Below are 26448 nucleotides of genomic sequence, written 5' to 3'. Positions count from 1 at the left end.
TTATGGCTCTTTGGGTTGTAAAGCTGACTTACCTCGTCCTGAGTGTGACAGTTCAGGTCATGTGGGGCTAAACATGGACACAGTTTGTTGTTTCAAAAGGGCAAAGATTCTAAAAACAAATCAGAGTTAGTTTTGGAAGGCTTCCTGAATGGCGTCCCTAATAACCTGAGCTCAGCCCTTTTGGAAATCTATAGACTTTGCTTAAAACCTTATTTGTGCCAATTTAAATAAGGTCTGCGAGTTCTGATCAGAAGAGTGGTTAAATATTCAGTTAGAATTATGCTCATGGACACAAAAAGTCAAGTGGTTCCTCTACTTGCTCAAGGACATTTATCCAAATTTTAGAAAAGGTTCATAAATATATTTTTTTACTTGTGTGGATCAGAGAACATTTCCATAAAATTCTTATTTGTGCTTCAATATTTTTAAACTTAAAGTTGTATGATCATTTCACCTTGACAAAATAACAGCTCGAATGCGCAAAATTTTGTTGATTCCGTGTAAAAGTAAACACCAGAATAACATCAAGTAAGAAGTCTTTATTTCACTGATCACAGTTGAAAACATTACAATTAGATTAATTTAAAATCAACCAGCATTACAGATTTCAGCAAAGCAAAATACTCTTTTCTGAATTTCCCTCTTTTAGGGCAAGATTCTTTCATCGAACAAGCAAAAACAATGAAGTGAAAACTTAAAGGATAATGAACCATTTAACTAATTACCTCTTAACTATGTAGCTAACTGGTTTTTATTCTGCATTTAGTAGTTTTATTGTGTGTAGATGACCTAAAGCTGCAGTACTTTAAGATGAAGCAGAGCATTGTAACAGTGTTGTGTTGGCAAAGAAAACTGATATCATGATCTCTTGGTAATGATGGGTTACTTTATTTATACAAAAATTAAGTGGCAATCTGCAGCATTTAAGACAAAATAACTAATTCAAAGCATCATTTACCTAAATTTCATCTAAATCCACCTTAAGAAGTTCCCACTAGCTCCACGTTTTAATACAGTAAATAAGACAATGTTGCAAATCAAAGAGATCCTGTAGAGGGATTAAGGTGAAAAAGCTGCAGAGCTTGAATTTTTAAACCTTTGCATAAATTGATCATTGCGAGTTAATTTAATATACTTCATCCAGTACTTACTGATCTCACAATTACATGCAAGGACCTGACCTCTTCAAATTATGCACTTTTTGCATAAATTATGAATCTGCAATATCTAGCAGTTAGAATAAACTAAATATCTTGATTCCTACTTTATTTCTAAAAAGCCAGCATTTGTTTCAGGGCCATCTAACATTACATTTAAAAACACAGAAGAAATTATATAAAATCTGATTTAAAGCTAAAGTCGTAGGTTACTATCGTACAATAAACTTAATCAGAATGAAAGTTGTTTTTCTCAAACAGGTTTTTGCTGAGGAGTCTGAAGCGAATCCGCTGCTACCAGAGTTGTATGTCTTTACTGACCATCAAAATTCACAAATTATCATGGTTCAATGTTTCAACTGTATCCTTGAAGCAGCATGATCTGAATAGGCGCGGCCCTATTAACGCATGTCCGACCTCTCCAGCTTCCTGAGGCGCGTCCAGCTCCATGAGGACTACTGATTGGCTACTTCACAAGCATCTATCCAGTCGCTGTACACATCTACAGGCTCCGACAGATCTGAGAAGCCTCTGATTAAGGAAAAGATCATCCTACAAAGTGCTAAACAAATGACAAGTATTGCAATTAAACTATTTTAAAGTCCTTCTGCTTCCAAGCCATTTCTTAGGCTTTAAAGTAGGGCATGTTTAATTATCGATAGAATCCTAATTATTCTGAATCTGTGAAGAGATGTCAGAGAGTACCATCTATCTACAGATTTATTCTTTATTTATTTCAGTATAAAAAAACAAAAAAACCAACATAAGTTTACACCTTTTTACACTTATTGATACTGGGCAGAGGAATATTTCATAGCAGCTTTAATAGCCTAAGAACCCCCCTTTTATAAATGGCCTCTGCTGCAGAGAAATATGTTTAAATAACAAAAAAGAAAAAGCAGGAGGTGTTGGGGTTGTTTTGATGTGATCAGGGTCATAATTTGTCATAACTCAGAGGTAGTCAACAGGTCTAAATCAGAATCAAAATGGAGTGTGTGTTGGAAAGCAACTGGAAAATAATATGGAATTAAATTAGCAGAAATTATGCAGGAAATGTATAAATATTTGATTACTTTTTGTTATAAAATTGATTAAAACACATGTTATTTTAATTAGGGCTGGAAAAATATCAGCAGGAATAATTCCCTCACCTGAAGTAGATGAATGTTAAATTACAAAATAAGTAGAGAACTCACAGTGTTATTGTGGGTTGAATGTTATTAAATGTTATGATCACTTCGTCGGAGGCTGCCAGCTGTTATGAGGCTATCGCGATTCAGCCAAAATAATTTCCTAACTACAACATCAGAGGCTTATTCTACGAAGCAGGGAAAGTGGTTTATCAAGGTAACCTCATGTTCTGCTTGAATTGGTCAATAACTTACCTAGGCCTGTTACCATGGTAACTTACTACACGACTGTTCAACTCAGCTCTCAATAGCTACTACCCTGAAACTTTTAGAGGCATCCCTTCTCTACACCTGAATCAAATGAATGCCTCATTACTGGGCCTCTGCAGAGCTGAATGATATTCTGATGAGACAATTCAGCCATTTGTATCTAAAAGTTGCAGGATAGTTGCTTTTGAGGACTGGACTTGGGCTCCTCTAAATTAAACAATAGAGCAAGTTAGCTTTCTGAATTAGAAATAAAAGGACCGGCTCTCCACCAATGAGTCTCCTCAGAACGTAATTTAAAAAGAGAACAAGGATAGCTATGCATGAACACAAACTGCTTATGTTCCTTTATTCTTCTCCTCAATGAGTGATGCTGTTTTGAAATAGAAATGGAAGAATTGATACTTATGTACCAAAGACTGAGGCTGATTATTTGAAAGTTTATGCTGGGAGCTGAAGATTAAAAACCAGCAATCAATTAAAATGCCTCCATCTTTAAAGATCTCATTCATCATGAGCTGGCGTTTATCATTCTGCATGTGTTGCTACACTTGTGTTTATACTTATGACTTTTAACAACTGTTTAACGTCACAAAACAACCACAACATGTTTTAGTCTTGGACATTTATAGTATCTCCACCTGCTAGATTTAAACATTCCAACCTTGATAGATCATTTAGTGCAAAAGGGGGTTTAAAGCAGTTGGGATTGTTGAACAGCAATGATACAATTCCTGACAAAATGGTATATGGTTTCATGCTTTAATGATACGGCAGCAACATTGGTTAAGTCCTTTTACTGCTCCACCTGTTTTATATGGCAAGCAGATATCCACCGTAAGTAACCCTAGGTTGATTTACTGACTTAATTAGCTAGCTTCATTGAACCATTTAAGCACGATCTTCAGCAAGATCTCTTTAAGAAAACCGGAACAGGCTGAACCTGCTTCATAAAACCGGGGCAATAGAAAAGCAATCCACCATCTTTGATGGAGGTGGACAACTGGCAACCTTTCCAGACTGAAAGAGCAGATTGACGAGTTCCAGCCACGAGGTGGATAGATGAAGGCAATAACTGGTGAAGGGCTGAACTAACTGAATTTTTCAACATCAACAAAAAAAAACAACCCTTTTGAAAACCGTTTCCCGCATTAAAACAAACTAGTCTTCAAACAGATCATAAACAAATCAACTGAAAGAACCAGTTCTACATATGTAGAAAAGGATCAGAGCTGCTGTTTTTCTTTTTTTCACTTTCCTTGTAATATTTATCACAAACAGCAGCTATGTGGCCTCTCTGAGCAGGAATGGGAGGGGCAGCGGCTACAAACACAGCACACACACAAAGAGAGAAGGAAACAGGCAGAAGGGAGATGCTACGGAGAGAGACAGAACAATGAATAAAAGACAACAAGCTGGAAAAGTGAGAAAATTAGTAATCGGAGGAAGATGTTAAATTTAGACGCCATTTAAATTACATCATTAGCAAAAGCAGACTGTACAGTATACAAGGTTGAAATCTCAAGCAGCCTCTTCTTAAAATGTATTTTTTGAAGCACTGTAGGGCTAAAACGATTCCTCGAGTGATTCGAGTACCTCGATTATTAAAATTCCTCGAGGAAAATTTATCTGCCTCAAAGCTTGGTTAAGTTATGTTTTATTATTTAATGCACCGTGTTCCAACCGGGTTATTACTTGCGTTGCGCAGTGCTCTCACTTCCGCCTGAAGCTAAGGGTTAGCAGCATAAGGTCCAATTTTCAAGTTGGACCTGGGAGGATTTTATTGATCCATGATAATGTCCGGGTTTTTGTCATTTTTCGGGGGACCAATAAGCATCCTTAAAATGACGGGAGCGATGCTTGGAGAACAGCAGCCTTTCTCCTCCGGGAGCTGCTGGTTCAAAGCGAAAGGCGGGGACAAACACGGCGGGATTATTTATACAGGTGAGCGGATAGACTGAACACTGCAGGAGGCTGTGCTTTAGATGCGTAACTTTACGGACGAACCGGAAAATAAATTTCGTATCATTCTGGTCGCCACTAATGGGTGGCGTTACATACCTGGTAGATGTGGTTCTGTGTGTGACGAACGAAGGTGCCAAATCCCGTCGCTATTATTGCTGAACACAAAGCTATAAATGTTTGAGCAAGGTGAGAGTTCATCTATTAAACTCACTGAAGATGAATACATAAACCAAAAGATGGAGTATAGATATTTTTTTATAAGAGTATTTGTGACCCTGCCTCTTTATTATTAAATTTAATATAATTTCAGATTTTTGTATAACTTTTCTTCAGGTTAACTCAGAAAGTGAGCTATTATTGTTACAAGTTCATTTTCTAACCTACATAAAAGTTATTGTCAGGGAAGCTCAAATGTGAAAAATTGGACTGATGTTGATAAGAAATAGTAATACTGCTGTTATGTTATATTTACCAATGTTTTTTTAATCCGATTACTCGATTAATCGTAAGAATAATCAATAGATTATTCAATTACTAAAATATTTGTTTACAACAGAACTACAGCACTGTGTTCCATGGAGTATAATAATCAATTTAAATAATAAATACTGAATAGAATGAACGTTTTGTAAATGAGTAATTCATTTTAATGTTTTTTTTTTAAATAAGATTTTAATTTAAGAAGAAAAAAAATATCTGAGGATCCATATGGGAATATAAAAAGATGGCTTTTTTAAAGAGACAAACCACAAAAACCAGGTCTCTTAAACGACATTTCCCCATCACTATAAAATGAAAACACATTAAAGTCAGCAGTGCTTCTTCAAATCACTACTGTTTTGTTTCCTTTTAAGAAGAGGACCATAACCACCAAGCTATAATCTACTTGGTGAAAAGGATACAGGTAATGGGAGTCTGGAACTCCTCCAAACAGACAGAGCATGATATTATTCCAGTGTTCCTGCTTCTCTCCCTGTAACAAAAAGACAAGTTAGAACCCAGCCGAAACAAATCAAAAGAACTTCTGATCAGAGGAACGTATAGTGTTTACATTTTGACATCACATGACTTCTCGTGGTTGCAGAAGGGGCAGGTGAACTGAGTTTCCAGATCCCCTGTCATCTTCTTCTTTGGAGGAGGCTTTCTTTTAGACTTGCGTCGACCCATTTTACACAAGCTTTATAAAGTCTGGGTGAGCAACACAAAACAAACACTGTTCAAAGAAGATATCACCAAATATGAGCGAATATACAACCTTATTAATGACTACAACGGGACCTAAATTATGTCAATACTTCATGCTGTTAACTTAGCAGGCTACCGTTAGCATGTTTGTTGACTTGCTTGACAACTTTATTCACCTCCGGATAAAAGACACATCGACTATATTTTTCAAAGAAAACTACTTTTCCAGTGCTTTCATTTACTAACAACAACGGAGCACTGCGTGACTGTTACAGGTTAACTAGAGGAAGTTTAATCGTATTTACCTGAGTTCAGGCTGATCATACACGTTGGAGAGCTCAGCAAAAGGGTTCCTTAAGTCACGGTACCAACAACGGTCCGATTGAAGTGATTGGAGGATAGCGTTTACGTCACGATCTCCCATTGGCTGCCGGAGACGACAGTCACATCGATTGGCAGAACCTGACAAGTCTTTCTCCCGCATGGTGGCGACAGAAACTTTAGCAGGTTTGGGGTTAAAACCAGTTCATGTTTCTTGTTTTGACTTGAAACTGTTGCTAAACCCGTATTTGTTCCATAGGGTCTCCGTTTTTATATCTTGTCCGTCACACTGACCTTGCCATATTGCGCTGTTTAGAAACTTCCTGCTTTACCGTAATCAGTTTATCGGTAAAGCAGCTAGCTACGCTAGCTGACAAAAGCTAAATGATCAGTAGTTGTGTTGTAAATATATTTTAACGTTTATGAAGGTGTTCTATATCAGATGTGTTTCAATTATACTGTTATAATAAGAACTAGTTTATTTAAATTAATAATGTTTAAATATGTATTTAAACTGCATAATAGTAGAGAAAAATATATTAGAAAACCTTTGTGAGAAGATTCAAAGTCTTACAAAATGCTTACACCCTTCATAATTGTTCATATTACAGCCACAAATTTTAATGTTTTGTTAATGGGATTTTATGTGATTAAAATGGACAATGCAGTGCATGTTTGTAAATTATAAGGAAAAAATACAAATATTTAAATTGACAAGGCTCCTCAAGTCAGCCATTGGGATGACAACTTGGTCCCCAACCTTTTTAATCACCGCGGTCCGGTCAAGACTTGGCTATTTTACTGCGGCCCGGTGGGCGGAGCGCTGAGTCGTCAGATAAGGCTTCTGCATGTTGGTGTGTAAGCTAAAGCCTAGTTCAGATGGCACAATTTTGCATTTTTTTTGCCCTGGTTTCCCTAACTGGGAGCGAGAACGCAACCTATTGAATGTTGAATGCGACAGGTAGCCAATCAGAAAACGCGGTGACGTAAGCATGGAGGGACTACCAAAAAGCTGACATGGCGCATCCGAGAGTCAGGTGGACATCGGAGATGACATGTGGAAACTGCCATGGGCTTAATAAACATGGATGTTTATCCAGTTAAAACTGTTAACTACGAAAAACATAACTCGCCTCCAAATCACAATGCAGCAAATAGAGCGCCTGCTCCCGCCGTCTTCAATCCAACGCCTTTTCTTTTTGTTTCGTCTTTTATCGCTTAAAATGAGTCCACAAACTACCACCACTGCTACTACATCGTCATCCGTGTTTGTTTGTTCTAAATTCACGTATGGTATGTTGGGGTTTTACGGGATTTTCTTCTGGAATCGGGATGTTCGTGAGTGGAATCGGTTCGTGTGTAGTGTGTTGCTCCTGCCGTGTGGCTGGACCCAAGAACCGATCGAACCTGTTGTACTTTTATCGGCTCGTGTGTGATCAGAGGTTTGGAAAATCGGCCGACAATTTTTAAATCATGCCGTGTGAACCAGACTAAAGACTCACAAGCTCTACTCCTCTCCTCTCGACCACTGTCCTAACGCTCTCTGACTCTGGTCGCTATGGTAACGTTTAAACATCCCTTCAAAATAAGATACAGATGCAAAACGAACATTTTACTATCTTGAAAATTTTTACTCACTATAACGATAAAAAAATTAATGGGATCCCTGAGCTTGTTTCTCTGCAACAAGATAGTCCCATCTGGGAGACAATGACACCGGAAGTGTTGCTTATGCACAGGGTGCTTGGTCTCTATGTGGCGAAGCAGTTTGAAGGCTTCATTGCCTCATCAGCGAGCCGGTCGCCGCATATTATTTAGAGCGGGCTTAGTATGTGAGAATCACCTTCCGGTCCGGGATAAATCAATTCTCCTGTCTCTTCTCTGGGCCTTTTCCCCTTCGCAAAGAAACTTTCCAAAGACATCTGATCTGTTTCTTACTCATTTTGCTGCTGGTGGGCTCAATGTTGGCGCGCAAGACGTAACCGAGAGAATCCGGTTAAAGGATCGTCCAGACTCAAATAATACATAAAACGGAAATATTTAATTATTTCCTGTGCTGTACCAATTGGTGCGGGACAAATTGGTACCAATTGGTACCACGGACCGGTACGGTCCGCAGCCCCACTGGTATAGAGTATGTTTCTATGAGCTTTGCACATCTAGACTGGCATTTTTCTCTTCCAAATATAGCTCAAGCCAGTTAGATTTAATGGAAATTGTGTCTTTTCACATGTTCCCGCTTTGATTTATGTGTCTGGACTTTGATGTTGCCATTCTGATTCATGATTGTTCTTTGTTCTAGACCATTTTGCTGCTGCTCTGGTTGTTTGTTTAGGATCATTTTCCTGCTGAAAATTGAACCTCTGCCCAGTCACAAGTCTTTTGCAGCTATGTTTTCAGCATCCGCACAGCATGATAATGCCACCGCTATTTTTCATCATTAGCATATTCAGGGTAATGTGCAGTGTCAGTTTTTCGCCACATATAGCAATTTTCTTGTTGACAAAAAAAGAAAAATCTGTTTCCTTATAACACACCATTATGCACTACTTTGCATTGATTTGCCACATAAAATCCCAATAAAATACACTAAATCTTTGGTTGTAACATGACAAAATGTGGGAAAAAAAAGGTTTCCAGCCACTGTGCTGTTGACTGAGAATCTTACTAAAAAGGGTCCATTTTAATTCTTCTACACAAGTACATTTGCAATTTATACAGTTTATTCAACTGTATTTGAAAATGCTAATTGTAATGCACAGCAAAACACAGTTATATTCTTATACCAGATGATTGTTATCCTGATGTAAGAGGATCAATAGAAGATGGCTGGACTTAACTGAATTTGTAATGTGAGTTAGATGTCACTGATGTGGAGTGTGAAGATTGTTGGCCTGGGAGTGGTGGCCCTCTCTCTCAGTCTGGAGCTGCTTGGCTGGGTCTTTGGTCGCTGCAGGCGCAGAAGAACCCTCAACAAGGTCCTCTTCTTCCCGTCAAAGGTGGCTTGTGTGGAGCACTTGCTCAGCCAAAATTCAGCTTGGTAAGACCAACGTGATGAAATTAGTGTAATGTCTCACAAACTAAACATATGAAGAATACATTAGATTCTCAACATTTGACTTTTTGAAGGCATTTTGGTGAATTTTAACCACTACATTTTGAGAGTTTCACATAGTTCTGAAAACCTATGTTGTCATGTCAGTGCATTTGCATGTAGCAATACAGTAGTATGAGATGTATGGATCAGCACAGGCCTCTGACTTGCTTCTTTGTTTCTGCTTCAGCTCATGTTTCTGTCCACTGCCACACGGTGTAGAGACGTCTTTCTCTTGTCTCCTCCGCCACATCCTCTCTGCCTCCTCCTCACTGGACCTGTGTGTTTTTTCTTTTTCAAACATGGATCTGAGTAGAGCTGTGCTCCTGTTGCATAGCAAGGGCGTAACTGTCCGAGTCCTTAGTGACAAGCACTATTCTGCCATCACAGGCTCACAAATAGGAGCTCTTCGCAAGGCTGGTAAGAGAAACACTATTTTTACACTCTCTTTTTGTACAACGATCAAATTTATTTTCCATGTAATAACTTATCCTTTAGAATTATTTGATCAATTTATTTTGGTTTCCATTTCAGAATAAAAGATAAAAATAAGTTGTATTTGTAAACTTTTCCATCCATCTGCCGGTCCTGTAGTTTTGCAAGTATCTTGTTGGAAGTGTGAACTCAATAGCAAAAATCGTCTGGGAATTCACGTTTAACTTTTGTACTTGGAACAGGAAATGCAGCTGATTGGAATCTGGAAAGTTTGGAATTTTAACACGCGATTTCTCTCGTAACCCCAGTCAATAAAATATGATGCTGTACTTTACTTGATTAATATAAACTTAAGCGTATATAAATAGAATTGTCTTTTCTGAGCTTCAGTTTATTGTAAACTGTTGCTATAAAAATCAAAATGAATTGTGGTCAAGGGTCCTCCCATCACAAAATGTTAGAAGGGTTGTGGATATAGAGTCATGACTCCCTTGTAGAAACATTTTAGATATACAATAAAAGGTTGCTATGAACCTATTTAGCACCATTATAGACACATTTAGTTCAAGATACAGTGAGCATGACGCTAGTCTTACTCAATAACAGGAGCTTGCTCCAGGCTTTCAGACCTGAAGTATCATTGTCAGTAAGTCCCACATGATCTATAATGGCGAGCAGTGAGATAATGGGGTTAGTTGAGGTTGCCTCTACAAGCCCTTCAATGACTCAGAGTAATAGTGCTTTGAAAGATTTGTATCACATGTGTGACTCATGCTGTCTCACTCTGTCTCTCAGTCCCTTCTGCATTTAATAAATCACTGTCGCTGCATATGGTCGGGTTAGAATTAAGTAAGTACAAAGCTGGCAACCAGACAGCAAATGTTATTAGGCAAAGTGTTTCTGAGTGTGTGTTTGTGTGTGCCTAAGTGAATGTTGAATGCAAACGTCAGGAAAATTAAGTTGGCTAGAGGAAAATTAAGCTCCTGTTCCATATTTTGTTTTGCAAAAGCTGTTTATTCCTGCTGAATGCCACTGGGTCCACCACAAGGTCATTCAGTTTGCAGTCGCAGTTTGATTGAAGTAGCCTGGTGTTTGTAAAAATACAGTCATGACAAAAAGAAAGTACACACTCTTTACTGTTTAGGGTTTTGGTATAAAATCTGGTCTATATTTGTGACTAAAATGACTTAAATCAACACACAGCTGATTCCACACTGCTACTATTGATAACACAGATGCCTATGCAAGGAAACTCAAACAGCAGAGCAAATGCCTCATGCAGCTGTTAAGTTTGGTAGTAGAACGGTAATGACTTGGGGTACTGTTGCAGCCAGACAGCCATAAACTTCTCAGCGCAAAAATATTCTAAAGTATAGGGATGTAGCGATTGCAGTTTATCTTTAAAAAGCTTGATCTACCGATTATGATTTTTGAGCAATACCAATTTTTTTTAACCATCCCGTAGTCCTAAGAGAAAGGGTCCATTGGACTTGATAATTTTCAGTCCTTTGCAAAGGTATATAAGAGTAGTGGGCGAATTTGGTGTCGGCCAATCAGATATCATCCAAAGTTAAGAAAATTTAGTCCAATCGAGCTGAATTTGATTTGAATTCGACCCATTCAGATTTTAGTTGTGTTTTTTTGTGTTTGGTCTTTTTTACGGGCTTGCAGATATAAACATATATGATTTTCTCTGCAAGTCCTGCTATATATATATATATATATATATATATATATATATATATCGTCTTCTTTTCCTTTCGGCTTTTTCCCTTTAGGGGTCGCCACAGCGAGTCATCCGTCTCCATGTAATCCTATCTTCTGCATCTTCTCTCACACCAACTACCTTCATGTCCTCTTTCACTCCATATATATATATATATATATATGTAATACGTCTACATGGTAAACATTAAAGGTATAGGTTTATGTGGAATAATTGATACAATAATTGAGTAATCAAAAACTGCATAACCATTCTCAATGACTGAAAACTCAAATCCAAACTCAACATCACAACACTCAGTATGTGTGATGAATCCAAATATGAAAGGTTTCCCTCACTTTCCATGGCTTTCTCCCTTGTCCAACATTCTCGCCATAGGCGTCTGCGTGCGATGTGATGCTGGCTCTGTGCACATGCACCACAAGTTTGCAGTGGTGGATGGCCGCCAGCTCATCACCGGCTCCCTAAACTGGACATTGACAGCAGTGCAGAGCAACATGGAGAACATCATCATCACGGAGGAGGCAGAGTTGGTTCAACCCTTCATCAAGGAGTTCAACCAGATATGGGCTCTTAATGATCCAGCTCGATTCTATAAGAGCTAATACGTGATTAGCCATGATGGTCACTGACAGCTGGAGATGTGTGAGCAAAATTAGTTTATTCAGCTTGCCTTGTAGATCTTTTCTTGGTGTGTCACTGAATCAAGTTCATTTTAACTGAGTCAAGTTAAAATGATTCTGAGATACTCTGAAGGGAATTAGACTTGTTTAATCATTCAGTCGACATTTACTTTACAATTTGTTGTGGACTGTTTTAGTGTTTCTTTTTTGTTGCTAAAAACAATTCAGTTTAGGTATTAACCAATGGACTAGTTTACAGATGGTGACCCAGTATTCCAAAACAATGTGTCCACCAGTAAACAGAATCCCTATTGTTTCAATATAGATAAATGCATGCTGTTGATTTAACAAAAAATATATATATATACTTGTTTTATACCATGTCACACATTTAATGTTGTTCTTAGCTCTTAGATCTGATAATCTAAGAGCTGAGGTTTTTTATGCGATAGCATTCTGCTGTATGTTTAATAAAACTGTGGATACAAGTTTGTGGAAATCTTCATATATGTTCAGCACTGAGTTGCAGTGGCTGTAAAAATGTAAGATTATTGTGTTTTGACTGGAGGCTCGTTGTAGCAGTCTTGCATCATTTTTCTACCAGGTGCAGTTTTTTTTTTTTTTTTGCTGTTGCTGTAACATGTTTTATGTTGTTCCAAATTGTTTGTGTGCATCTTTGCTTGTGGATTTTTGATGTGTAGAGGGGATCTTGTTTAAACACGAAACATTTGACTTTTCCTGACTCTGCTTGTCCAACACTTTGAAGAAAAAAAGAATCCGCTTGTCCGACTTTTTGTATTTTAAAGATCACGTCTAAAATATTAACATCCTTGCAGCGGTAATTTTCTAAAATCACCGCTCTGTCAGACTCTGTCAGCTTAACAGAAAGGTCATGGGTGTGGGTAAAGGTTGTTGCTCAACAATGTTGAAGTTTACTAAATGTCATGTACCAAGAGAGCACCTTCAAAACAAATGTTGACCACATATGTCAATGACAATCAATGACTGAAAATGTGGATTTTTCTTCCTTTCAAGAGTATGGCTTGGTTTTATCTTTTTTTATTTTGGATTACAGTTCAAAAGAAATGTTATAATAGGGGACTCACCCAAAAATATTTGACTCAGACCATAAATGGTATACTGTAGTGAAAACTGTTGTTAAAACAGAAAATGTTAAGATGAAAGCAAATAAAAAATGTGTTACTTATTTACAATAAGAAGTAGTTCTCAGAGCTTGACATATCCAATTAAATATTTATTTAATAAGCTACTGATATATTTGTTTAAAATCGCTATTGATCATCATGAAAAAAGAAGTAATATTTGATTTTCTGTTTTATGAACTGCAGCACTTCTGGACTTCCATAGAGGGAGGAGGTCAGTTTAACAGGACATGCGCTGATTCAGCAACTTTGGACACTCCATATGGTTGCTGACTAAAATAGTCTCCTAACCCTTTACCTGCTCTCTTTCGAGCAGTAGGCAAGGAGGACAAACATAACAGTTGACCTATACAGTGATGGGTATAAAATAGTTATATTTAGTCGAGCAACCTTTTTAAAAAAAACATTTAAAAATAGTTTTACTACACTGTGCTTTCTTTTACTTGAGTGATATTATTATCTCTCTTCTTATCCGAGTATAATTTTGGGGTGGTCTACTTTTTGTTCTCTTCTCTCCAGGCGTGGCCCGCCTACCTTTTAGACATAATTTGGATCTCAATTTATAGCAAGATCATTTTTTTCTGAAGAACAGAGACAAAATTGGAAAAATAAAGTGTGTGATGTTAAAATATGCGCAGTTTATCATTCGTAGAAAACATTTATCCTCTTTTACGAAGCCCTTTATTTTTGTGAGCTCCAACCGGAAGTGTTTCTCTTCTTTTTTCCCTTTGTCTAACTTGACACGTTACACAGTGGATGCCCCAGTGTCAGGCACATGCACCGGGGTGGCGGTCCGGGAGGCGAGCACCTGAGCTGGAGTGGCCAATAGCAGCACGCAACTTTCGGCTCTCAGGTGGCGGTTTGTGGAGAAGGACGGAGAAGTGCAGATCATAAACGACGTCCAAGGTAAAGTTGCGTTCACGTGTGTTTCACCCAGTCGGGGAGGCAGTGGAGGTGTTTTTTGTTGTTGTTTGTTTTTGTATACCTACCATACCATATGGTGCTTTGTTGCAGCCAGACCAGATAAAGCATAGCCACGAGTCGTGTTTCGACTTAATGATAACTTTTTTTTTACGGATTTAATTTGTAGAAAATCGGGGACATTTGTAGTCGTTTAAAAGTGGGATGAGTTGTTCTTGTTAGAGAAGTTTCTTTATCTTTGCCAACTAAATCTGCTTCGGTGTGGTATGTTTGCTTTCATGTGGAAAAAAACTTGCCTTCTTTGTACTAAACTAACTGCAAAAAACCGTCCTCCCAACAGTTTGCTGCTCATTGATGTGTAGGCGCATGCGTGGGCACGGCTGTTTTGCTGAGTGTGTGCGCAGCAGCATGCTGCCCATCCGCCTCCTCCAGGATCTTGGAAGTGGTAATGCTGAGCTGGTCTCCAGAGATCCCATCAGCAGCCAGCCAGGGAGGAGCACTACCATCCTGTTCCTCTGGGACGAAGGAGGGGGTGGGCCGCTGATGAATGGATGGTTCAGCCTCATTATGATGCAGAGGGATGAGGGGAGGAAAGAGTGGGTGAGATATGGATGGCTTATGACAAGGAGGGGATGCATAGATGGATGAATATGGCCGAGTTAAGGGAGATGGATGACAGTGGGTGTGTGTTTGTGTATACGTTTGAGTGGGAATGTCAGTGGGTGATGGATGAAATGCACACAGAGGTTAAGAGGATGTGTTGCCCTCAGCACACCACTCAGTGCCTACAGATGCTATAAGTTTATGTGGTGACTTCATGTGACAAATGGACGGAGGGAGCAGCGGGTGACTGATAATGAGGGATACTGTGGAGGGAGCACGCCCTGGATGTGATTTACAGCCTAGTGATGATCTCTCAGAAAGCAAAGGCAGGAAGACGGATAGACATTTATTCCACCAGTCATTAACTTTGCCCGTACCGAGACGGTCCAACGTTGCAAAGTGGGCACTGCCAAGCAAGACTTGTTACTCGCATCCAAAAAATGTATAAATTAAAAAATTAAACTTCAAGAGAGCTTATGCTCTTTCTCAATGCACAGACTTTCAGATATCCAGTGTTTCCTGGCAAATCTCTGTTTTTTTGGTAATGTTCCGGATATAAAAGTTTGCAGTTCCAGTCATTTTTAGAGAAAATCAGCTTGTGACCGGGATGAGACAATTTTCTTCTTGATAGGCTTTGACCGGTGAACTATGGGTTGGAAACTGAAAACTCTGATGTCAGTCTGACCAGTAAGCATATTTTACAAAAGTTACTTCCAAGTGGTGCTGACCACAACTGACTTTATCTCTCCTCTTAAAGGGAGGGTTTTATGTAAAATGGACTTTTTTGAGTTTCATATCATGTTATCATTCAAGATTGCCTACATGCCTGCTATCACAAAGCTCCTCCTTGGAGCTGCAGTTTTCAGCTGAGCTGAGCAGAGCACTTCCTTGCTCAGCTCCATCAGACTAGCAGCAGCAGCTCTAGCAAACACCTGGTGGAACTGTGAGTCTGCTGAGCTCAGCATATAAACTTCTCAGTCTAACTCTAAGAACAGTTAACTGAATAATGAGAAGCATTGTTGTGGTGATGTGCTAAAGCGGAGTGTCGGTAAGAGTAGGAGCTTCTTAAAGAAACAGAGGCATCAAATTGTAAAGTAATTTTTTTTTAGTTTGATTTATGCAGCATTTTTTATACTAACTGAAAGTAGCATAGTTACTTGGTCTATGTGCCTGGAAAATACATACTACCCCTTTAACTTAATAATGAGGTCTCAAAGAAGGTTGGCTTTAATTTTGTCTAAATATTGTTCCTATGTTTTGTCATTGTGTTTTTAAAAAGAAACTTTTTGGGCATGTTGCAAATTTAAATCGGTGTGTCTTTGACAGAGAATATTTAAAATATATTTTGGAAATGTTAAAATAATTGCTTGATTATTTACAAAAGAGCCAGAGACTGCATCACACTGTATGAGTGAGAAAGAATGACACAATTTGTTTTTTGACACAAAAAACAGTTCCACCACTTGTTTTTTGCTGTAAAAACAAGTTGTTACTATTGGATACACCTGAATGGATAACCTCAAAAACTCTTTAGCTTTTGATCTGCTGAAATGTGGCTCAGTTTCTCCCATTTTTACACCAGTATAACATCTTTTCCAGAGGATTTTTTTGCTATATTGATCTCTTAGACATTACGACTCCACAGAGAGATGACCTAACCATAACTGACAGCCAGTCAGATAGGCTATCTTAAAAGGATCTTTATGTACTTTTTCACCAACGGCCTGTCACAGTTTGCTCCAATTGCTTTAGCTAAATCTGAAAAATACCAAAGAACAGTTGGGTAGACATGAAACACCATCTTACCACCAGCAAGGTGATTCTCAAAGAGAAGATTGCTGAAACTTCAGCACACAACATATCAACTATAAAGGATAATGAGTCTTTCAAGACTTTTAAGGACATTTTCACATTTCTTGTCTTTTCTTTATGGAGCAAATCTGGATCTACATCCAGCTGTTGTCATTAATAAATACTATAAATGTTCATATTGATATTTTCAGCTGTATCTCACTCACCAACTTATGCAATTCTTTGCAAAATTACTACTTAGGAATTAGTACTAATTCCCCCAGAGGTTTTCCACATTTTCACACAAACTTTAGTGAGTTTTATTTGAACACAAAGTAGCACTTAATCTCTTGTCTTGTAGCAAGAAGGTCCTGGGTTTGCGATGGGTTCTTGCCAGGTACTCTGACCCCCCATAACACTGCAAGGACATGTGTGTACAGACAATGGATTGCTTTGGAAACGTGGGCCATTGTCCTGCTGGAAGTTGAACCTCCACCCCAGTATGAAACCTTTTTTCTTTCAGCTCTGCGCTGCATTTTGCTCCACCCATTTTGCCATCAACTCTGACTAGTTTCTCTGTTCTTTACAGCAACATCTTGGTAGGTTGGAGTTGAGCAGTGTCATTTTTAGATTAAACAGAGCTCTGTGAAATGTTAGATGTTAGGGTTTTTTCATGATCTCAGAAGGGTAGGGAAATGTATATAATATAGATAATATCTTTAAATATCTGTTATTAGCTGTAACAGCAATAGTAATTTTGAGTGTCTACTGTATGTTGGTTCAAATGTCCACATTGGTGCATTCCTAATACAAATGCCCTCTTTTCTTTTCAGATTTTTTATTTTATATAAAAGCAATAAAAAAACAGTTTTGCTCTTACTTAAGAACTGCAATTTGTGTTGCTTTATTAAATTAAATTCTGCCACAACATGTTGAAACGTGTCTTTTATGTGACAAAAATTTCCATAAATGTAATAATGGGAACATAGCTTTGCTGCTTTCAGAGGAATTAATAAGGCAAGTAGCTGCCAGGTGCTGCCAATTAAAAGCACTTGATTAGCTGATCATCAGCAGGTTTGAGCCCTGCTAGGTAAGACGTTTTGACAGCTTGTGGTGAAAAACAGTGTAGCAGCTGAAAATCTTTCTCATTTCAGCCATCTTGCAGAGAGTTATAAAAGTGTTGATCAGGGCTTGTTTTGAAGCTGACGAACCAGGGAAACTTGACCAAGGTGACCATGAACATATCTGTATTCTGCTGTCAAATGTGGGATCGTCCTCATTCTGTTGTCGTTCAACAGATGGCGCTAGCCCGGGACCTAGGGGTCGGCCAGGAGCAGAGGGACGCGGCCGACCAGAACTTTGACTACATGTTCAAGGTGCTGATCATCGGCAACAGCAGCGTGGGAAAGACCTCCTTCCTGTTTCGCTATGCAGACGACTCCTTCACCTCAGCGTTTGTGAGCACAGTGGGCATTGACTTTAAAGTCAAGACAATCTACAGGAACGACAAGAGGGTCAAGCTCCAGATCTGGGTGAGGTGATAAAGCAAAGGACTCTCTTTGAACTCCACATTAACAGAGACTCACCCCTAAAACTTGCCTTCAGTTATCAGCTGTCTGTGATGTGTTAGAAGGAATAGTAGGACAACTCATTTTAACGTGCAAAAAAATGAAATAAAACTGCACATACATTTTGCTACATTTTTATTTTCTTATTCCTTTCAGTCCTTCACCTCCTTGTCGATCTCTTTATGCTATTTACAAAAGCAGGTGCAGAAGTTCTTGAGTAACTGCACTTCAAGTTTGAAGAGGATTTGATTCAAACTATTACAAATTAACTTAATGTTGAACACCAAAACCCGTTTTGCATTGTTTTATTTCAAGGGAAAGTGTATTTTTTATTTTATTTATTTTTTCTTCCCTGCAGAAATTAAAAAGAAAAATTCAGATAAAGACTGAACACTGCTTTTTATTAGATGTTTTGTGAAAACATTTATTCAGCAGTGTTTCTAAAATTGCAGAATGCAACCCTAAAGTACATGAACTAAAACAAGTGTATAAAACTGATGCACTGACATTAGAGGTAGGAGTCAAAACTCAACAAAACCAGAATGCTGTTTCAAGATTTTGACATGCGAGAAACAGTTTCAGAACAAAATATTGGTTAAAGACTCCTTCCTGAGGAATATTTCTCTTGTTTTTTTTCCCCCTCCTGTTCCATACACTTCAGTTTTAGTTCTGAGAAAAAGCGAACAACTCTGTTTTAACGACAACATAAACGGATGGGTTTATATATAGGCAGTGACACAAATTTTGTGGTCTAGTTTAAACTGTCAAAGCAGTATTGTTGTTTAATTTTCTTTTTTGGGGGGTAATTTCCATTTTTGTAAATATTTTAGTCAATTTATCTTTAAGAACTATAACATAATAAGATATAAAACCAGCATACAAGATACGATAATTTTTTTGTAGTCCTCCTGCTGTGAATCGTCATTAAAGATTTACACTCAGGGCAGAGGCGTTGTCACCTCCTGAGTGAGAGAGCATTTGCTGTAATGGAGGAGTTTCCTTTCATTTTAAAACAAAGTGATTATGGAGTTAATGTGACAAATTATATTTTATTAGCATTGGGTGCAACTAATAGTACTAAACACTTTAAATCTTGAGTGTATTCCCTATAAAATGCAGATCCCCAAGGTTCAGTATTTTGACCAAAGTTGTTTATCTTATACAGAAATGATGTAAGATTTCCAAAACACTTAATTTTGTTTTATTTGCAGATGATACAAACATTTTTTGTACAGGTGAAAATTTATGCCAGCTTTTGATAGAAATGAATTTAGAGTTATGTAAATTGAAAAAGTGGTTTGATATTAACAAATTATCACTAAATTTAGATAAAACTAAGTTTATGTTATTTGGGAATTGTAAAAGGCATAGTGATTTATACATAATAATTGATAATGTAACTGTGGAGAGAGTGACTGAAATTTGGTTTTTGGGAGTTTTGATTCATAATAAAATCTGTTGGAAACCTCATATTAAATACATTCAATCTAAAATAGCTAGAAGTATTGCAGTTCTCTCTAATGCTAGAAAATTTCTAAACTCCTCTGCCCTTCATATTCTTTGTTTTTCACTTATTTTGCCATATCTAAGTTACTGTGTGGAAGTTTGGGGTAACACTTACAAAACTTCACTTCAACCATTATGTACATTACAGAAAAGAGCCATTTGAATAGTTCACAAGGTTGATTTTTATTGTCATACCAACAATCTATTTATAGATTCTTATTTTCTGAAATTCCCAGATTTGGTAGAGTTTCAAACCGCACAGTTTATGTATAAAGTTAGAAACAAATTATTACCAGGAAATATTCAAAAATTATTTACTGATAGAGTAGGGGGATTTGACTGTAGAGAAAACCTCAACTTCAGAACTTTATATGTTCGAACAACAATGAAAAGAATGTGCATTTCTGTCGTTGGAGGGAAGATCTGGAATAAACTCACTAAAGAGCTGAAGCAAAGTCCAAGCATGAGATATTTTAAGAAAAGACTTAAAATGGTTACTATTCAAAAGTATAAGGATGAACAGAGGTGATGAATTTGGCTGAGAATTACAGCACTGTGGATGACTTGTGCAATTGGGTGCAGGGGTGTGTATGTGTGTGTGTGTGTAAATAGGTAAATATTATTTATGTACTGTATATATGCAGGTAGATGCATATATATACTGTATATATGGGTGTATGTATTACTTTCATTTGGTTCAGGAAAATTTATTATATTTATTATTGTTTTATTGTTTTGGAAAGGATACTAGAAATAGGAAGACTACTTATGCTATGAATTAATGAATGGAAAAGGGGTATGATTATATAAGTTAAACTTCATCATACTCCTTTTCAGACTTACAGTCACCGAATAAGTGGTGTCTTTACATGTAGTTGAGTATGTAAATTTGATAGTAAGGTATTGTATTTACACTTGAATGAAAGAGACACTTTTACATGAAAGTCTTTATTATTATTATGTTTGTCTGTCTGAAATAAATTATCATCATCATCTTTGTCAAAACTGAGTTTTCCAGCATGATCCCTAACAGAGACTGGAAGCTGAAAAGGGTAATAAAGAGCACCTTTGCTGTGGTGTCTTCCCGTCTCTTTGCTGTTTCTCGCTCTTTTCCTCCTGAGTGACAGTAGACATGCTGTGGAAAACTGTTTCTTTTTACTTAATAGCTTCTCAAATCTCTGAATTCCTTTTAAAAACTATTAACATTGAAAATAGCTAACTAAAGAGTCGTACAGCCGACCCCTACGGCGCCATCCTGGACCCCCTTCAGTTGCGTTTCCACAAGACAATGGTGCTGCTGTCACACAGCACGGTTCATTGATGGGGTCAGAGGGACAGAAAAGCATCACTGCTTGCGACAAGCAAGTGCGACATAAGTGGCGCGTCACTTTTGTCACCTCACTAGTAAATTGCCACATTTAAGGTTTGGGTTTAACCCCTCCTAGCCAGACAGAGTTTAACTAACTCCCGAATAAGCCAGACAATATTATGGCTTACTGATCCGCACCAACCCGATAGTTTGACAAATTAAAGCGCAACTGTGCCATTTTCTAGCAGTTTGTACCTTTGATGGCAAGTGGGCATTGACAAGTTTCAGGCAGTGAGGGCATTTTGTAGTCTCGCAGCGAGGTTCTCTTAACATAAAAGAAGAATGACATTTTAATGACTACATTGGATTTGTTTGCATCATTTTTTTGAAGAGACTTGTATCCTACAAGTAGTAACTGGAAATATTAAACCAATATTTTATTCTCTGTCTAGAATTGCTTTTCAGGCCCAGCCAAACATTTCTCAATTTTTCTTAAGTTCTGTGTCTCTTTGCCTTTTCCGTAGGTAGGGGTAAACTACATCTTTGACAAATGAACATCAGGTGATGTACTTGATTACTGCAGATTCATCATTTCTTTATATGCATAACGTGCATGCCAAGCAATTCCACTGTCTCCTAGTGTTTCACACTAGGAGACAGTGAAGAACAGAAATAGTTTTTGTTGCCAAAAACTATTCCTGAAGTGTTTTTGCAATTATGTTGCCCATTAAAACATTGCCGTCTACATTAGGAAGAGATTACTTTATGTGTTTGCTGTATATTTTACCTTGTAGATGTGCATTTCATGTTCACATTAGTCTAAGCAATGAGCCTTGAAAGAACAGTTTCAGATTGAATTCTCAGAAAGCATTTTTTTTTCTTATTTATGACATAAAATATCTTGTTTAAAAGACAACAAGATTGACAGTCTCTGTGTCAGCAAAACGGGGCACAAAAAGCTGCTGTCTCTGTAGTGTCAAAACTGTAATTTACTTCAGATAATTAATAGCACTTACCTATGGGTGAGAAGTTTTTTAAATTCGTCAAGTCTCTGCCGACGGAGTAGCAGAACGAGTAGAGCTTTCCATTGTTTGCCCTCTTATGTGTCGCTGCCTGTCATGAATTTAAAGTAATTTCTCTCGCTCCAGAGCTAATGACAGTTGATGTTTAACATTGTCCCCAGACGGCAGGCTTCATGAAAGATGCATGGGTTTGAGCTGCCGGAGCCCAATGTGCTTACTGCGCAGACTGACACCGGGGACAGATCTATTACTGAATGTTAGTGGAAGGCAAGGACTCCCATCTGATAACTGCACTAAATCTTATGTTCTGGGTGTTATACTTTCCTCTGACAAAAGGAAAGTTCAGCAGAAAACACACTTTGCAACAGTGATGCAACACCACATCCATATCCAAACTTTTATTTACCAGCTGATCCTTGTTTTCTGTGTCGTTTTATTGTATTTTTGTCCTAAAATCAGAGGGATGTGATTGTGTGATTGTTAGTATTTATTTAAATGACATTCTCGATTCTTACCAAGAAATCCTGTGTTTGCAGGACACGGCGGGGCAGGAGCGCTACAGGACCATCACTACAGCGTACTACCGGGGAGCCATGGGATTCCTGCTCATGTATGATATCACGAGTCAGGAGTCCTTCTGTGCGGTGCAGGACTGGTAAGGACTTCTTTCAGAGATAGTTAGATTTAAAAAAAAAATTATTGATGGCTAAAACCCCTGTGTCAGCTGAATTTAGCAATATAGAACAACTCAAACTGGCCATGTTTCTAGCCAAAAGAAACAATACTAACACTCCATACTTTCACATGAGACCACAGCATTTTATTGCCATCTGCCAGGTTTAATAAGCAAGTCTAAGCTGGTTATTATTTAGCTGGAAAATTTTCTAAACAACTACAAAGCCAAAATGGCACAAAACGGCTTTAGACAGAATCAAGAAATCTTAACACCTGTAGGGTGAACAAGAACGACCCAAGGAGGTCAGGGGGAATGACGCCAGACTGAACTACTGTAACTTTAGCATAGTAACATGAACATTGTTTGACTGCAGAAACAAAGACAAACCTAACAAAGAGCAGATGTTTAATATTTATTATTATACAGTTGTACCCCACAAATGTAAAGGTTTTCAGTTGTTTTGTTTTTTTCTTTTCATAAAAACAACTCAAATGCACTGTGCATATGCCTCAGGATGACTTCCTCCACAGTTGCATTTGACGGTTTAAAAGTCTGCTAGTGTTTCACGGCTTTTCTACGAATTCACTGTGATTTGCCATCCTTCTACTGTAAGGAAGGGATCATCTTACGCTTTCCTTTCACATCATATAAAATGAGCCACAAAGATCAAGTGCCCTGTGGGCTTTCAGAGCATGAAGCTGGGGTTGTGTTACCAAAAAAGTGCGGCTCACAACTTGCAGCATTCACCTGAGCAATGTGCCTTAAATATGTTTAGGGGGATTTTCCTTTCATCTAACTAAGCTGATTGTTATACTTGCAATAAAAATGCATTCAGGGATTTAAATAAAAATGATTATTATTGATGCAGATTGGTACATCAGTTTTTGCTGATAAACACGTTTTTCAAGTTAGATGACCTTTGGGATAATTCATCTCTTTGCTTTGCACACACCTTTTGTACCTTTATGTTACCACATGTATCACGCAAATTGACATTAAGTGAAATGCATCAAAAATTAAAGTTCAGTTATTATTTTTTTAAGTTGATGTTTATAACTCATTGAAATTATGCCAAGTTAACAATACCGAAAGAGAAATTGACCGAGTAATAATTTTCTTTAAAAAAAAAATCCTGAAACAAACACCTGCTTGTTGTGACATTAATAACAACATGCTTATTGGTACAGGTGCAAGGCTCCCAATAATGTCTGAACACCAGAGTTTATGTTCCTTGCTAGACTGATAAATGATTACAGCTGCTCAGCTGCTGTTGTTTGGAAGTGCTCCTGCTTTTGGCGAGTGAAAAGCAGTTAGACAGGCAGCTATAATGCTTACAAAATCTGGTCTGAAATGTTATTTCCAGATGAACAGATGGAAAAGATAGAAACCTACAGTTTTTCTATAACTTTATAAATCAATCGGCTGTAATTGAGTCTGCACAGATGTGCAGAAGTTCCCTGTATTTCCAACCTACCAAGGAAATTCAGCTCCACTGTCATGGATAACTCACCTTATGTTAACTTATCTCAAAAGTCTTCTAATCTCATTAATTTGGGATCTAGGGTTGTTATCAATTGAAGACCAATAATAGTCTAAATCTAAAACTGCAGCTCTTTCTTTAACCCCCTGCCACCTCCCAAAAAAACAACTGTTCACAATTAACTCACCCTGGTCGATGTCAAAATGTGCTAAAATAGCAATAGAAGTTTATTGTACACAAGTCAGTGTGATTAAATAGAGCTAAAAATTACAACATGTCTCGCTATGTTCTGAGTTACTGGCAGCTTAGATTGTTAGATTTTTAAACTTTTACTTCAGCCCCCAATTCTGTTGGCCACTTGTAATTGTCCGAAGGTATTTTTAAAGAAATTGATGAAAAGTTTCAAAATAAACACGTCCTGGTATGTTAATGAGCACAAAAAGTTAGCATTTGCTCACTTAAATCCAGTTGGGGGGTAAAGTTTATGTTCGGTTTATAACGAGTCATCTTGAGATGTCAGATTTTGGTATAGAAAATAAATAAATTAGCAACACACAAATATGATACATGTTTTACAGATGTGTAAAAATGAGATATTTGATTTTAAATGGACAAAGCAAACAAAACAAAGGATATGTTGGAAAGCACTCATTCCCACTGTTAAATCTAGTAGAGGTTCTGTAATGATGGGACCGTTTTCCTTCCAAAGCCGCTGGAAACTCGCTGCAGAGCATAGCATTGCAAACTCTTTAAAATACCAGCAGATTCAAAAATACTGATTGACATTTCCAGAACACTGAAAATGTTTTGACGGACACAAAACTTTTTTTTTTTCATTGCCTAACCTTTTGAGAAATACTATGGGCATAGAGGAAGGGTCAAAGGTCAATTTCTCTGCATGCTCTAACCTTGTAAAATGCTACAAAGGACTGTGAGGACTTCTTAGTAACAGTACTTTGTATTAAGATCATACAAAGTACTGTATGATGTTAATACAGTACTGATGTATTAATGACTATGTATGTCATAGTGGCACAGATGTAAGTGTATTAACAAATTTATTTTCAGGCTTTTTATACATAAATGCCAATATATGTCTGTAGTAACTTGTCCTTCTAGCTGGTGTTAAATAAATTTTAAGGTAGGTGAAGCAGATATCAGTGCAAGTGTTATTAAATTGGGCCTTACTTCCTAAATAAATGATTAGTGACCCTTAGTTACTCTGTTCATTACCAGATTTAAATAGTTCTAAAATAAAACCACATTGTCTCATTGTTTGAAATCAACTTTTCTTCAGTGTCCATGTTGGGTCAGCGATAGAATAATTGTGAAAATGTTCTGGCTGTTTCCCAGGGCAACCCAGATCAAGACTTACTCCTGGGACAGCGCTCAGGTCGTGCTAGTGGGCAACAAGATGGACTTGGAAGACGACAGACAAGTCCCAAAAGCAGATGCCCAAAGAGTGGCTACAGAGCTTGGTAATAACACACACCCCAACACGTGTACACACATGCATGTTGCATTTGTTTTTATCTAATCTTGCAAGAGCACTCAGATCACCCGTCTGTCACTTGATGAGTTTTGATTAATCTCCCCTTTATACTTATTTGTCCACAGGTTTTCAGTTCTTCGAAGCCAGTGCCAAAGACAACATCAACGTGAAGCAGGTCTTCGACAAGCTGGTGGACCTTATCTGTGAGAAGATGAACGAGAGTGTCAACGGTTACACCAGCCAGCCAGTCAATCAGAACGGGGACACCTTGAAGGATAAGCCTGACACGAGTCAGGGAGGCTGTGCTTGCTGATAGCCGATCGGCGGCAACAGGAGCAGTTCTCTCGACCAGTTTCACTTCATACACCTAAGCAGATGAACTCCATTGGATTTTTCTCCTCATCCTTGAGGTGGTTCGAAAGATCCCTCATAATTTCCTCAGACTGTTATCCAATAAAGCCAAAGAGCTTCCTCTCTGCCTTTCTTCATAACATCCCTGCTTTAACAGTTTCCTGTAGGTGACAGCCCCTGTTGCAGTTGAGGAAGTGAACCAGATCAGCATGGATTTACTTGTGTTGCGTTGCCCTCCTATGGCCATTTTGTGTAAATGCACCACTAAAAAGGCCTAAGTTTGAAGATTCCTGAAGGTTGAGGCCAAACTCGTATATGGAAGTCGTTATAACAGGTGTGCTTATTGTGTAAAAAGCATGTAACTCTTTGCTTTGAAAAGATGCCATCACCTGCCTCTATTTAACTTATTTTTGTCATGTGTGTTTAACGATTGTCACTGTACTGTTTCATTTGTCGGATTTCTAGCCTCTTGAAAGTTGACAATAAAAAAAGCTGTATCTGTGCATCATGTCTCTTAGTTTTACTTTTGTGAAGTACTTCCATACTTTTTTTTCAACTTTACAACAGGAAAGCGGCTAAAATGATCTGAAATACTTTAAAATTGGATCCCCCAAATATGTACTGAAGTGATTACAGTTATCTAAGAAGACCTTGTAATGCATA

At 37.9% G+C, this 26448-nt stretch overlaps 3 protein-coding genes across 5 annotated transcripts; 2 read left to right on the top strand and 1 right to left on the bottom strand.

Annotated features, from left to right (window-relative positions):
* Window positions 1-524: 524 nt before the first annotated feature.
* LOC102233609 (transcription elongation factor 1 homolog) lies at window positions 525-6078 on the bottom strand. Its single transcript, XM_005809065.3, has 4 exons — window positions 6010-6078; window positions 5571-5707; window positions 5422-5492; window positions 525-1677 (listed from the first exon to the last, which is right to left on the bottom strand). Exons 2-4 carry the CDS (start codon window positions 5684-5686, stop codon window positions 1613-1615), a joined length of 252 nt encoding a protein of 83 aa, XP_005809122.1. The 5' UTR covers window positions 5687-5707; window positions 6010-6078; the 3' UTR covers window positions 525-1612.
* Window positions 6079-6097: 19 nt separating this feature from the next.
* On the top strand, window positions 6098-12391 carry pld6 (phospholipase D family member 6). 3 transcript variants are annotated; one of them, XM_023334031.1, is made up of 5 exons: window positions 6098-6211; window positions 8887-9065; window positions 9310-9539; window positions 11333-11362; window positions 11659-12391. In XM_023334031.1, exons 2-5 carry the CDS (start codon window positions 8887-8889, stop codon window positions 11883-11885), a joined length of 666 nt encoding a protein of 221 aa, XP_023189799.1. In that variant the 5' UTR covers window positions 6098-6211; the 3' UTR covers window positions 11886-12391. The 3 variants fall into 3 exon arrangements, with proteins under 3 accessions (XP_023189799.1, XP_005809140.1, XP_023189800.1); XM_005809083.2 differs by lacking the exon at window positions 11333-11362 and having other exon boundaries at window positions 6109-6211; XM_023334032.1 differs by lacking the exon at window positions 6098-6211 and having other exon boundaries at window positions 8627-9065.
* On the top strand, window positions 11843-26288 carry LOC102238335 (ras-related protein Rab-3D-like). Its single transcript, XM_005809082.3, has 6 exons — window positions 11843-11925; window positions 13820-13972; window positions 17680-17913; window positions 22323-22441; window positions 25296-25420; window positions 25560-26288. Exons 3-6 carry the CDS (start codon window positions 17680-17682, stop codon window positions 25745-25747), a joined length of 666 nt encoding a protein of 221 aa, XP_005809139.1. The 5' UTR covers window positions 11843-11925; window positions 13820-13972; the 3' UTR covers window positions 25748-26288.
* The last annotated feature ends 160 nt before the right edge of the window (window positions 26289-26448 follow it).

This window comes from Xiphophorus maculatus, chromosome 5, assembly GCF_002775205.1.
Source record: "Xiphophorus maculatus strain JP 163 A chromosome 5, X_maculatus-5.0-male, whole genome shotgun sequence".
Lineage (NCBI taxonomy): Eukaryota > Metazoa > Chordata > Actinopteri > Cyprinodontiformes > Poeciliidae > Xiphophorus > Xiphophorus maculatus.
This window is presented reverse-complemented; position numbering and strand designations above follow the sequence as displayed.

Excerpts from the sequence above, each read along its gene's own strand:
- LOC102233609 (XM_005809065.3), bottom strand. The coding sequence starts at position 5,686 with ATGGGTCGACGCAAGTCTAAAAGAAAGCCTCCTCCAAAGAAGAAGATG. Across the intron at positions 5,493-5,570 it reads AAGTCATGTGATGTCAAAAT|GGAGAGAAGCAGGAACACTG; the intron begins GTAAACACTATA and ends TTTTTGTTACAG. Across the intron at positions 1,678-5,421 it reads GTTCCAGACTCCCATTACCT|ATCTGTCGGAGCCTGTAGAT; the intron begins GTATCCTTTTCA and ends GAGGCTTCTCAG.
- pld6 (XM_023334031.1), top strand. The coding sequence starts at position 8,887 with ATGTCACTGATGTGGAGTGTGAAGATTGTTGGCCTGGGAGTGGTGGCC. Across the intron at positions 9,066-9,309 it reads CTCAGCCAAAATTCAGCTTG|CTCATGTTTCTGTCCACTGC; the intron begins GTAAGACCAACG and ends TTTCTGCTTCAG. Across the intron at positions 9,540-11,332 it reads AGGAGCTCTTCGCAAGGCTG|GGGTCGCCACAGCGAGTCAT; the intron begins GTAAGAGAAACA and ends TTTTCCCTTTAG.
- LOC102238335 (XM_005809082.3), top strand. The coding sequence starts at position 17,680 with ATGGCGCTAGCCCGGGACCTAGGGGTCGGCCAGGAGCAGAGGGACGCG. Across the intron at positions 17,914-22,322 it reads GGGTCAAGCTCCAGATCTGG|GACACGGCGGGGCAGGAGCG; the intron begins GTGAGGTGATAA and ends CTGTGTTTGCAG. Across the intron at positions 25,421-25,559 it reads AAGAGTGGCTACAGAGCTTG|GTTTTCAGTTCTTCGAAGCC; the intron begins GTAATAACACAC and ends ATTTGTCCACAG.